General features: G+C 47.2%; 1 protein-coding gene across 1 annotated transcript; it reads left to right on the top strand.

The window, feature by feature from the left end:
- Window positions 1-10,063: 10,063 nt before the first annotated feature.
- On the top strand, window positions 10,064-11,139 carry LOC118566246. Its single transcript, XM_036147703.1, has 2 exons — window positions 10,064-10,966; window positions 11,037-11,139. The coding sequence occupies exons 1-2, from the start codon at window positions 10,137-10,139 to the stop codon at window positions 11,092-11,094; spliced, it is 888 nt and encodes a 295-aa protein (XP_036003596.1). The 5' UTR covers window positions 10,064-10,136; the 3' UTR covers window positions 11,095-11,139.
- The last annotated feature ends 945 nt before the right edge of the window (window positions 11,140-12,084 follow it).

A 12,084-nucleotide genomic window follows, 5' to 3' on the forward strand; every position in this document is an offset into this window, starting at 1 on the left:
TCTGGTTCCTCATGTCACTACCATCCACCTGCAATAAACTCTCTTAAATCCTACTCTGTGTGTGCGTGCCGTGTCCGGGTTCACCATCGGCAAAATCATGACACTCTCTATCCCAGACACTTTCATACCTCCACAGGTATATCATCAGGACCAACTGCCTTTTCACTCTTCATCCTTTTCAAAGCCTTTCTGACTACACTTTTATTATCAAGTGAGAATGCTTTACAGCATTCTCACTTATTAAGTTCCTTCAGGTCTTGATTATTATTCCGTATGTTTTTTCGGCATCTAACTACTCCTGCATACTTTAACCGATTTAAACAATTTTTATATCAAAACGTTCAGCTCGTTCATGACATTACTGCTATGTCTTTTGGCAATTATAACTTTTATTAGTTTTTTGCTCTCATTGAAATTGAATGGAGAATCCTTTAAATTCTTCAAACTTTTCAGCTTTTTCACAGCTTACTGCTTCAGCCTGCTTTCAGCTAGAAACGCCATTCAACTTTTAAAATGTTCAAATACCCTTCAGCTATCTTCAGCTATCTTCAGCTACTTCAGCTTTTTCATATCTTCTACCATTTTCATATAGTGCCTCCTTAAAATAATTTTGCATTTTCATAAAATTCAGATAAATGAATGCGTTGCTATGGTTGCTAGGGAGTTCACTTAGAGTGGCCACTGTAGATTTTCCAATACATTTTTCTTCTTCCAACAACTTCTTCTCACTCACTCAATTTTCACTCTATGCACATGAAATATGCATCAAAATGTAAGAAGTTTTGTCTGTATTCAGAAAATGTAACAATCCTTGGTGTGGGATTTATAGATTTTTCGCAAATCACCCCAGATCGGCAAAAACCCCAAACGCTCTCCATTGATTTTCTATGGTGGTGCGGTGAAAAATCACACCTGACATTCCCAAGCGACACATGTTTTCGCATTGTCGCTACTCCTAAACCGTTTGATGTACAGGCATGAGACTTTCACACATTCATGTTCAGACCCGTCTGGCACTCACAAAAAAGGAATTTTGTCGATGACTGTTACGGTGTTGCCGCAGGAACAATTTGTTCGGGAGTAGCGAATGTGCAAAATCCTGAAAACGCTTTGAACCTGCATCCTTCTTAATGATGCACTTTTTTACATCGTTGCCATGCCTACACCGATTTTTGTACAAACATAAAAATGAGCACCACAGTCCTCAAAAGCCTACTGATACTCACGCTGAAAGAATTATTTTGATATCTCTTATACTTTTTCAGCTAGAGCGATTTGTTTAGGACCGTTTTTAGAGGATTTTTGAATTTTCGTCAATATTCCCCTTTATTTTATGATTTTTTGTGCCTACATTAAAATATTTAAAAAAAACAATAGTTTGTCTTGTTCCCCTATTCGTTCCGAAATAAACGCAGAAAAAATTACGTCTCTAGCCCTAACGGTTGACGAAAAATCCAGAGTTGTTCGAGGCAAAGTAATGCCATTTTATTCCAATTAGAGCTCGTCTGACCATAAGTCTCTGCGTACAGTAGACGGACACCAGCAGCTGTGAGTGAGTTTCCATGACAACAGAACTCTGCTGGCCAGAGGTTACTACAGGTCAGGGACAGGCTGCCTTTGCTTAGAATTATTCCGTCGGCGTCTAACTACTCCCGCATACTTTAACCGATTTCAACAATTTTGGTGTCAAAATGTTCGGCTCCTCATGGTTCTGCTAACCTTTACACTTTTTAGAATATTTCACTTTTTGTGCGATTTTTTGGCTGTTCCCATTGAAATCAATGCAAATTGCTTCAAATTCTCCAAATTTCTTCAACATTTTCATAATTTTCTAATTTTTAAAATTCCTTCAAATTTTTTTAAATTTTTAAAATTACTTCAACTTTTTTGAAAGTTTTTAAAATTTTTAAATTTCTCACATTTCTTCAAATCTTTCAAATTCCTTCAATTTTTTTAAATTCTCCAAATTTCTTAAATTTTTTTTAAATTCTTAAAATGTTTCAAATTCATTTTAAAAAATTTTAAATTCTTCAAATTCCTTCAAATTCTTCTATTTCTTCCAATTCTTCAAATTTCTTCAAATTCTTATTTTTTTCAAATTCTTCAAATCTTATTTCAATGTTTTTTGCATTTTCTGCTCAATCATTCTGCAGATTAGCATTCTCACTTGCTCTTACGCAGGAACAGCTTTTTCTAGTTCTTTACTACTTTCTGGTTCACAGTGGTCACTTCTTCTACTCTTCATTCTCTCTCATTTTTCTCATCCATCAACTCTTCCCCCTTACTCTCACACTTGTTGCACCTGTCAGTACATTTCCATGTCAATTCTTGATCATTCTAATCTGCTGAACATCCTTCCTCTCTCTGCCTCTCTACCTCACCAACCTGTAAAAATCTTCTAAATTCAATTCAAGTTTATTTGTATAGCACATTTCAGCAGTAAGGCAGTTCAAAGTGCTTTACATCATGGAAACATAAAAACATCATAAACACATCGATGCAGTCACAGTTTGTTAGATCAGGACCAAACATTCAGTTGTATCAAGTGAAAACATCAATACACATCAAATATGTTGGTCAATGGTCCCTTTATTATGGGCTGAAAACAGCTCTATTAGCAAAGGTTTTGTTCAGATGCTCTACCTGACACAACCCTCTGCATTTATCCGGGCTTGGGACCGGCCCAAAAAGGACACAGGACACTGTGGCCACCTTTGAGGCTACATTAGTGTGTTGGTTAGCTAAACTAGTAATTTTAAAAAGTACAAAATTTCATATAAAAGAATAAAACTAAATACAAAATCGGTTGTTTTTTATTATTTGTTTAGAGTTCTATTTTTTGTTTTTCTTGTTTTCTGTTTTCTGTTTTCTAGATTTCCTTGTATTTGTTTTATTTACAGATTGTGACATATATTTACATATTTACATGAGAACACACTTGGAGTCAGGAATGTGATCCAGTGCTTCTGATAGCCTGGAGGCCTGTTTGCCTACTGGCCTCTATAAGGAGGACGTCTCCTATTTTCATGGGAGCCTCCGTTTTTATGGTGGCCTGCATGTGGGTACAGGCCTGGGTTTGCACTGAAGCCTCTGTTAGTATTCTGTCTCCTGTATTCATGCTGGGGGTCTCTAACCTCATGAACAGGTTCAACTCTACGGTCAGTTCTCCAACCTGACTCTTCAGAGATGTGATTGTTTCCTGCTGTTCTTTGAATCTGGAGTCTTCTTGATAGTTACTCCTCAGCTGATCCTCATATTTGGCTCTCAGCTGCTGTTCTGCTACCAAAGCCTCTGCTAGCCTCTCACTGTTCAAGGCATTTTTTTCTGCCTGCCTCCTAAAAAACTGAAGCTCATTCAGAACGCTCTCATGGACCGTAACTTTGGGAATGCGTGGAAATCTTGATGCACCTGCAGTCTGCGGTGCAGCAAGTGTTTCCTGCTTCTCCACTTTCTCTTCACATTTCAACCTCATGTGGCGTTCTTGTTCTAAACTTTTTTCCAGTTCTTGGATCTGCTCCAGCTGTGCTTTGCAATCAACCTGAAACTTGATTCTTCGTTCTCTCTCCTCGTGAAGATCAAAGACCTTACCTTGCAGCTCCTGTTTAAGATCGTCCACCTGCTGCGTGAGATCACTGATACGTTTGATTGCCTGTTCAATGTCCAACGAGGGAGGGATCACCGTAACAGCTGAGGCGTGTTCAGGCATCTTGTCACTCTTAAAGTACTGGGGGTGACGAGCCTCAGAGCTTCCAGTGGCCTGGGAATGCCTTGGTTTTCTCTTGTGGGCTTGTGAGTTGGAAGCCACGTAGTAAACTGGGGCCTGGATGTGTGGCCGCTCTGCTTGTTGGCCTCGGCCTTGGAAATGCTTAGATTGGTGGTATGAGTGAGGTGCCTGAGAGGAAGTAAAGGCACTGAGGTCTTTCCTTGGTTTTTCTGACCTCGGAGATGGTTGGATATCTTCTGAGTTGAGAGACCCAGAGTCAGCAGAGGAAGATGAATCCTGCTGAAGCTCCACTGAAGGAGGAGTCTCAGATTCAGCAGAGGGACCAGATTCCCCTTGGATCTCTGTACCATCTTCTGGCTGGGTGGGATGCAGCTCACTGGTACCGTCACTGCCATCTTCCATAGGGAAGATGATTGCATCGTAGTCGACTTGGATGTCGAGGTCGACCATGTCTACCCATGAAAGCGTTTGCTCCATGTCTAACTTTCTGTAAATCAGATATAGTCGCTTCTCTGAAAGGCGTCTGATATCTGAGATCGAATTCTCGCTGTTTGGCTAAGATTCGAACGTGCTCTCTCAAAGGTGTACTGTCGCGATGAAGGTCGGGAACAGTGAAGAAAAACCAGCTTGGTGTTCAGTAGTAGTTAAGATTCTGTTGATGTCAAAGTGATGTCATCAGCTGTGATGCTAAACATTCTAATGGAACATTCTGTGAAGACAGAATAAACTTTATTATGGTTTAAACAATATATTTCTAGGTAATGTCAGTTTGGTTGTTTTTTATTTTACTGAGTAGAATAAACCTTTTAAAGAGGGAGTTTAGAACTTCCATTAACTCAGTCTTATATTTCTAAAGGTCTCATCTTTTTAATATTTTAGTTATACAGTTAAATCCCAGAGTTTATAAAAGAAGGTAAACATTATGCAACATTGTGTTCATGTATCTTATTACCCACCATGCTCAATGAAGTGCGCATGCCCTATGTGCTCATTGAAGTCTGGCTTGGTGCATGACAACCGCTAGGTGGCAGAAGAGACACAGTTCTGATCCAAAGGTCCAGAGTTCAGCCCACAGTCCAGCAAATAAATAACTTGTAAAATAAATATGTATAGCTATTTCAGATAGTTGAAATAAAACTGGAAATTCATATAATATATAAATAAAAATATTTTTCCTTTGTGAAATAAATGTGCAGGTAATTCATGAAATACATTGTTAAATAATTTAATGAAGATATTATTGAAGATATTATTTTAAACTGAATTAATTAAATATTAAAAGTGTAAGGTGCATATTTATAACCCTATATTTGTTTAAGTATTTAAAGTCTTGCATTGCATCCATTCTGTTGATGTGCAGTTAGGATTGCTCTATTATTAATCATAATACTAATCAAAAATAATTAAAAAAATGAAATGACCATAGATGAAACTATATTATCAGACCAAAAAGGGATGATACAAGCCTGAGCTTTCAAACAGTAATCACCTTGCACAAAATAAACACAAACAACCATTCTTTATATATGTGTATCTGATGGTTTTATGGCTAATTGAAGTGTTTGTGTTACATGATGTCAGACAGGAGAGGCTAAGCTGACCAAAGGCTTTGACCTGCGGCGTGATTCAACACAGTGGGACTGAAATACAAAGCCGATGGATCGTGGTGCAGCAGGGAGCTCGCTGCAGCCTGCACTAATAATAATAATAATAATAATAATAATAATAATAATAATAATAATAATAATAATAATAATAATAATAATGTCAGGACTCAGCCGGCAGGGCCGGGCAGCACGCTGCCGGCTCTGCCGTCTCTGCTTCTTCCACAGGTGTTCGGGGTTGACTGTTGGGCGGAGCACGCACACCTGCGGGCAGTTGAGCAGCACTGGGCCCCGCTATAAGAACTGCGCTCGAACAGCGGGAGGATGCCAGAGTGTTACCGTTGTGGTTCACTCCCTGAGCGCTGACGTCTCCTCTCGTGCTCCTGCGAGCTCTCCCGTGATCCCTCTCGTGCTCCACTGGTTACCTTCTGAGTCGGCTTCCCCGGACCCAAGGTACCCCTCTGACGATCTTCTGGTTCCTCCCGCTGTTCTGATCCCTTGGATTCCCCCGGTGCTGCTCGGACCCACTCCTGCCCCAGCTTCCCACGGACACCCGTCTCCTCCACCGTGTGCTAGGCTGAGACCGCACTGCCCCCTCCCCGGTCAGGTTCCCAGCGCTTCGTGGTAAGCTTACGCTCCTAGCAGATTTCCGCCGGCTCTCTTCCGTGGACTAACCGTTTGTTCTCCTCCGTAGTGTGTTCCGGTTCCCTGGTCCCCGTTCGTGTGCCCCAGCGTCTGCTGTGGCAGATTAGCTCTCGTCCTCCCCGTTGTTCCTTGTAAATAAAACCCGTGAAGTCTGATCTGTCTCACCGAGTGTATTCTGCATGTGGGCCAAACATTTAAAAGCAAACATGACAGAAGAACACTCTGGCCAAATTGACTCAGCGAGTACATTTGGTGGGACTCTAGCCGTCCAACAGGATCAGATCCGGGGGCTAGAAGCCGCAGTATCCGGGTTGCAGGACCAGCTACAGGGTTTTGCTGCCCAGATCAACCAACTGACAGGTATGTTGAGCGCTAGCCGCCAGCCAGCTGTTTCCGCGTCTCCCGGCCCCTCCCCTGACCCCGCGTCAGTAGTGACGTCATCGGGAATCCCCGAAACCTCATCCCCGAATCCGGAGAAATTCTCCGGGGAGAGTGGTGACTGTGGGGGTTTCCTCTTCCAGTGCTCCCTAGTTTTTAATCGTTCTCCCAGTCTGTTTACCCACGATTACGTTAAGATCTCTTTTATTTTACGGCTTCTTACCGGAAAAGCCCTTAGATGGGCGGAGACCCGCTTCCCTGACTGCCAACAGTTCGGCTGCTCTTTTAGTGATTTCCTAACGGAGTTTAAGATGGTTTTCGCGGCCGAATCAGACGAAGTGCAGAGTTCCCAGCGGTTGTTGGCCCTTCGGCAGCGGGGCAGACGAGTGGCTGATTTTGCCATCGACTTCCGTACGGTGGCTGCAGCTGCGGGCTGGGAGCAGCGCGCGCTGAAGTCCGTGTTTTTTCAGGCATTAGACGAGTCCCTCAAGGACGAGCTGGCGCGTCTAGAGGAGCCAACCACTCTTAATGAATACATAACCCTCGCTGTCCGGCTAGATAACCGGCTTCGGGCTCGGGGCAGAAACCGGTCAGATAGACCCCTCATTTATCGGCCACCTCTGCCCGAGCGGAACGCCTCTCCAGCCGCCGTGACTCCTCCATCGCCCCCGGAGCCTATGCAGCTGGGCCGGGTTCGGCTCACTCCCTCTGAGAGGCAACAGCGAATGAGTTCACGATTATGCATTTATTGTGCTTCTCCCACCCACTTTATTAAAGATTGTCCAGATCGGCCAAAATATTAGGTTCGTCGGTTGTAGAGGAGGAACCGGCGGACCGATCTCAGTTCTCTCTTTCTACTCCTCCACGCCTCTGCTTAAAGGCAGTGATCGTCTCTGTGCGAGACGCATTTAAGTTGTCCGCCCTAGTAGATTCGGGGTGCGATTTTAATTTATTAGACAGTTCTTTTGTTCTCCGCGCTCGTCTCGAGACAGTTCCCCTAGAAACTCCCCTTCAGGTTTCAGCCCTGAACGGAGGGGTTCTTCCAAGAATAACCCATCGAACCAAGCCTTTAGAACTCGTGGTCTCTGGCAATCACAGAGAAAAGATCTCATTTCTCGTTTTTCCTGTTAAGCATGCCCCACTAGTTTTAGGTTTCCCGTGGTTGCAACAGCATAACCCACTGATTAATTGGGCCGACCAGCGGGTTGAGACCTGGTCACCTAAGTGCCATGCTGACTGCTTGCAGTCAGCTGTACCCCCCTGTCAGGTGCACACACTGCCTCAACCTCAGGTAGATCCCGAGACCTTAAAACTGGTTCCTACGCCCTATCATGACTTAAGACAGGTCTTCAGCAAGGCTCAGGCGTGTTCGCTCCCTCCGCATCGCCCGTACGACTGCGCTATTGATCTCCTGCCTGGTGCCCCGCTGCCGACCAGCCGCCTCTATAACATCTCCCAATCTGAACGTCAGGCCCTCGAAAAATATATCAAAGAGTCGTTAGCCGCTGGGTTAATCCGTCCGTCATCCTCCCCACTCGGTGCCGGGTTCTTTTTCGTCTCAAAGAAAGATGGCTCCCTTCGCCCCTGCATCGATTACCGTGGCCTAAACGCTATTACTGTTAAGAATAAATATCCACTCCCACTCCTCTCCTCCGCCTTAGAGCCGGTTCAATCTGCCACTGTCTTCACTAAGTTAGATCTGCGTAACGCTTACCACTTAGTGCGGGTCCGCCGGGGAGATGAGTGGAAGACGGCCTTCAAGACTCCCCTGGGGCATTTTGAATATCAGGTCATGCCTTTCGGCCTGTGTAACGCCCCTGCAGTGTTTCAAGCCCTGGTAAATGACGTTCTCCGCGACTTCCTAAACATCTTTGTCTTTGTCTACTTGGACGATATCCTCATTTACTCCCGCAACCTAGCCGAACATCAGCACCATGTCCGCCAAGTGCTCCAGCGTCTTCTTGAGAACCGGCTATTTGTAAAGGCGGAGAAATGTGAATTTCACAAACCCTCAGTCTCATTCCTCGGCCTCATCCTGGAAGGGGGGCAGGTCCGGTCTGACCCCGAGAAAATAAGAGCTGTCCTCGAGTGGCCCGTACCCAATTCCAGGAAAGAATTACAGCGTTTCCTTGGGTTCGCCAATTTCTACAGGCGTTTCATCAGAGGCTACAGCCAGGTCGCCGCCCCTCTTCATGCCCTCACCTCCGTAAAGATTCCTTTCTCGTGGAACCCTCAGGCTGACTCAGCGTTCACCACCCTAAAGAAGCGGTTTTCTCAAGCCCCCATTCTAATCCACCCTGACCCGAAGAAACAGTTCACAGTGGAGATTGACGCGTCTGACACCGGGGTGGGTGCAGTCCTCTCCCAGAGCTCTGACCAAGACCAAAGGTTACACCCATGTGCCTTCTTCTCCCGACGTCTCTCCCCGGCAGAACGAAATTACGACGTCGGAGACAGAGAGCTGTTGGCAATAAAACTCGCCCTGGAGGAGTGGCGTCATTGGCTCGAGGGGTCCGAGCAGCCCGTCCTGATCTGGACAGACCATAGAAACCTGGCCTACCTCCAGACGGCGAAGAGACTGAACCCCCGTCAAGCCCGCTGGTCCCTTTTCTTTTCCCGTTTTAATTTGACCATTTCCTATCGCCCCGGTTCCAAGAACCAGAAGCCAGACGCCCTGTCCCGCCTTTACTCTCCTCCCGACTCAGAAAAGGAACCAGCACCGATTCTCCCGCCGTCCTGTGTGATCGGAGCCCTCCGTTGGAAGATCCAGGACCTAATCTCCCGAGGCCTTCAGACCGAGCCAGACCCTGGGACCGGACCTCCAAACCGTACCTACGTGCCTACTTCAGCCCGACCTCATGTCCTCCAGTGGGCCCATTCTACAAGATTTTCTGCTCACCCTGGCATCCTCCGGACCCGGACTTTCCTCTCCCGACGCTTCTGGTGGCCCACCTTGTCCCAGGACGTAAAACAGTTTGTCCTCTCGTGCCCCATCTGCGCCCAGAACAAGTCATCGAACAGACCCCCCGCTGGCCTCCTTCAGCCCCTCCCAGTTCCCGAGCGCCCCTGGTCGCACATTGCCCTCGATTTCGTCACCGGACTCCCCTCATCCCAAGGAATGACCACAATACTCACCGTAGTCGACAGGTTTTCCAAGGCATGCCATCTCATCCCCCTCAGAAAGCTTCCCTCAGCCCTCCAAACGGCCCAGCTCCTGGTGAAACACGTGTTTCGCCTGCATGGTATCCCGCAGGACGTTCTGTCTGACCGTGGTCCCCAATTCATCTCGCGGGTGTGGAGGGAGTTTGCCGTGGCCCTTGGGGCCCGGTACACCCTCACTTCCGGCTATCACCCGCAGACCAACGGTCAGACAGAACGGTTGAACCAGGAGCTGGAGACCGCCCTCCGCTGCCTCACCTCTCAGAACCCCACAGATTGGAGCAAATTTCTCCCCTGGGTTGAATACGCCCACAATTCCCACATCTCCACAGCCACAGGCTTGTCCCCCTTCGAGGTCTCCCTTGGCTATCAGCCCCCGTTACTTCCCGAGGACAATAAACCCATCGCAGTCCCCTCTGTCAATGACCACATCACCCGCTGCAGACACTATTGGACCCAGACCATCCAAGCCCTCAAACACACAGCAGAACAGAACCGCCGATTTGCTGACCGGAAGCGAGTCCCAGCCCCCACCTACCATCACGGTCAGAAAGTCTGGCTGTCCACCAGAGACATCCCCTCTAGAGCTGCCTCCCGAAAGTTGTCCCCACGTTTCACCGGCCCCTATGAGATCATCTCCATCGTCAGTCCCACCACCGTCCGTCTCCGCCTCCCATCTCACTCCCGAGTCCATCCCACATTCCACGTTTCTCAGATCAAGCCTGTCATCTCTAGTCCCTTGTGCCCTCCGGCCGAACCCCCTCCACCCACCCAGGACCACCACGGACGTCAGATCCAACGGATCGTGGCCTCCCGTCCACGTGGTAGAGGTTTCCAATACCTCGTGGACTGGGTTGGTCGCGGTCCCGAGGATCGGTCCTGGCTCCCTGGTTCCGCCATCCCCGACCTGTCTCTCATTAGCTCCTTCCTTGCTTCTCGACCCTCCACGTCCTCCTCGTGGTCGCCAGGAGGCGACCCTTGAGGGGGGGGTGGTGTCAGGACTCAGCCGGCAGGGCCGGGCAGCACGCTGCCGGCTCTGCCGTCTCTGCTTCTTCCACAGGTGTTCGGGGTTGACTGTTGGGCGGAGCACGCACACCTGCGGGCAGTTGAGCAGCACTGGGCCCCGCTATAAGAACTGCGCTCGAACAGCGGGAGGATGCCAGAGTGTTACCGTTGTGGTTCACTCCCTGAGCGCTGACGTCTCCTCTCGTGCTCCTGCGAGCTCTCCCGTGATCCCTCTCGTGCTCCACTGGTTACCTTCTGAGTCGGCTTCCCCGGACCCCAGGTACCCCTCTGACGATCTTCTGGTTCCTCCTGCTGTTCTGATCCCTTGGATTCCCCCGGTGCTGCTCGGACCCGCTCCTGCCCCAGCTTCCCACGGACACCCGTCTCCTCCACCGTGTGCTAGGCTGAGACCGCACTGCCCCCTCCCCGGTCAGGTTCCCAGCGCTTCGTGGTAAGCTTACGCTCCTAGCAGATTTCCGCCGGCTCTCTTCCGTGGACTAACCGTTTGTTCTCCTCCGTAGTGTGTTCCGGTTCCCTGGTCCCCGTTCGTGTGCCCCAGCGTCTGCTGTGGCAGATTAGCTCTCGTCCTCCCCGTTGTTCCTTGTAAATAAAACCCGTGAAGTCTGATCTGTCTCACCGAGTGTATTCTGCATGTGGGCCAAACATTTAAAAGCAAACATGACAAATAATAATAATAATAAAAAAATGTATTCATAGGCACCTTTCTTGACGGTCAAGGTCACCTTACATCAAACACATTAACGCACCATGTTGCAGTTGGGTGACACCACGGTGAAGAGTGAACTATCCTCTGCAGTCACCGCTGTGGAGAGTCCACTCTCCCCAGCAGCAACAGGAAAATCATGCTGCTGACAGCGGTTTGGCTCAAGTGCCTTGAGATGCCATGTATTGTGAATTGGCGGTATATAAATAACATTTGACTGAATTGAATAGAAGAGAGTTAAATAAGGCAAGCCCTAACAAGAAACAATCAAAGTCAAGACGGATGAAAATCAAAAGTTCTACACAATCAGATAGCGACACCTTCTATTTGAAGATGATAGATGTGATTTTGCTCCAGGGGTAACGTCATAGATTTTGATATTTTTTTCTATCCCCATCCAAACTTGTACTTCTCAACAACTTTATCCCTGACTTGTTTATACTTGTAAGTACATCCATGTCAAGTTCAGTACCAAATCTGTCTCCAACTAGAACTGATGTTGACAAACTGTCTCAGTTCAGCCGCTTTATCAAGTCCTACAACCCCAAAGCGCTTTACACAACAATCAGTCATTCACTCATTGACACCCTGATGGTGGTGAGCTATGTTAGTAGCCTCAGCTGCCCTGGGGTAGACTAACAAAGACGAGGCTGCCATACATTCCCCCAGTCCCTAAAAACAGCAATTATCAAACCACTGCTGAAAAACAACAATTTAGACAAACTACTACTCCAGAACCACAGACCCATCTCAAACCTCCCCTTTATCAGTAAGATTATTGAAAAAGCTGTATTTCAACAATTAAACATATTCTTAACAACGACCAGCCGCTTTGACGTTTTCCA

This window comes from Fundulus heteroclitus, chromosome 15 (assembly GCF_011125445.2).
Source record: "Fundulus heteroclitus isolate FHET01 chromosome 15, MU-UCD_Fhet_4.1, whole genome shotgun sequence".
Taxonomy (NCBI): Eukaryota; Metazoa; Chordata; class Actinopteri; order Cyprinodontiformes; family Fundulidae; genus Fundulus; species Fundulus heteroclitus.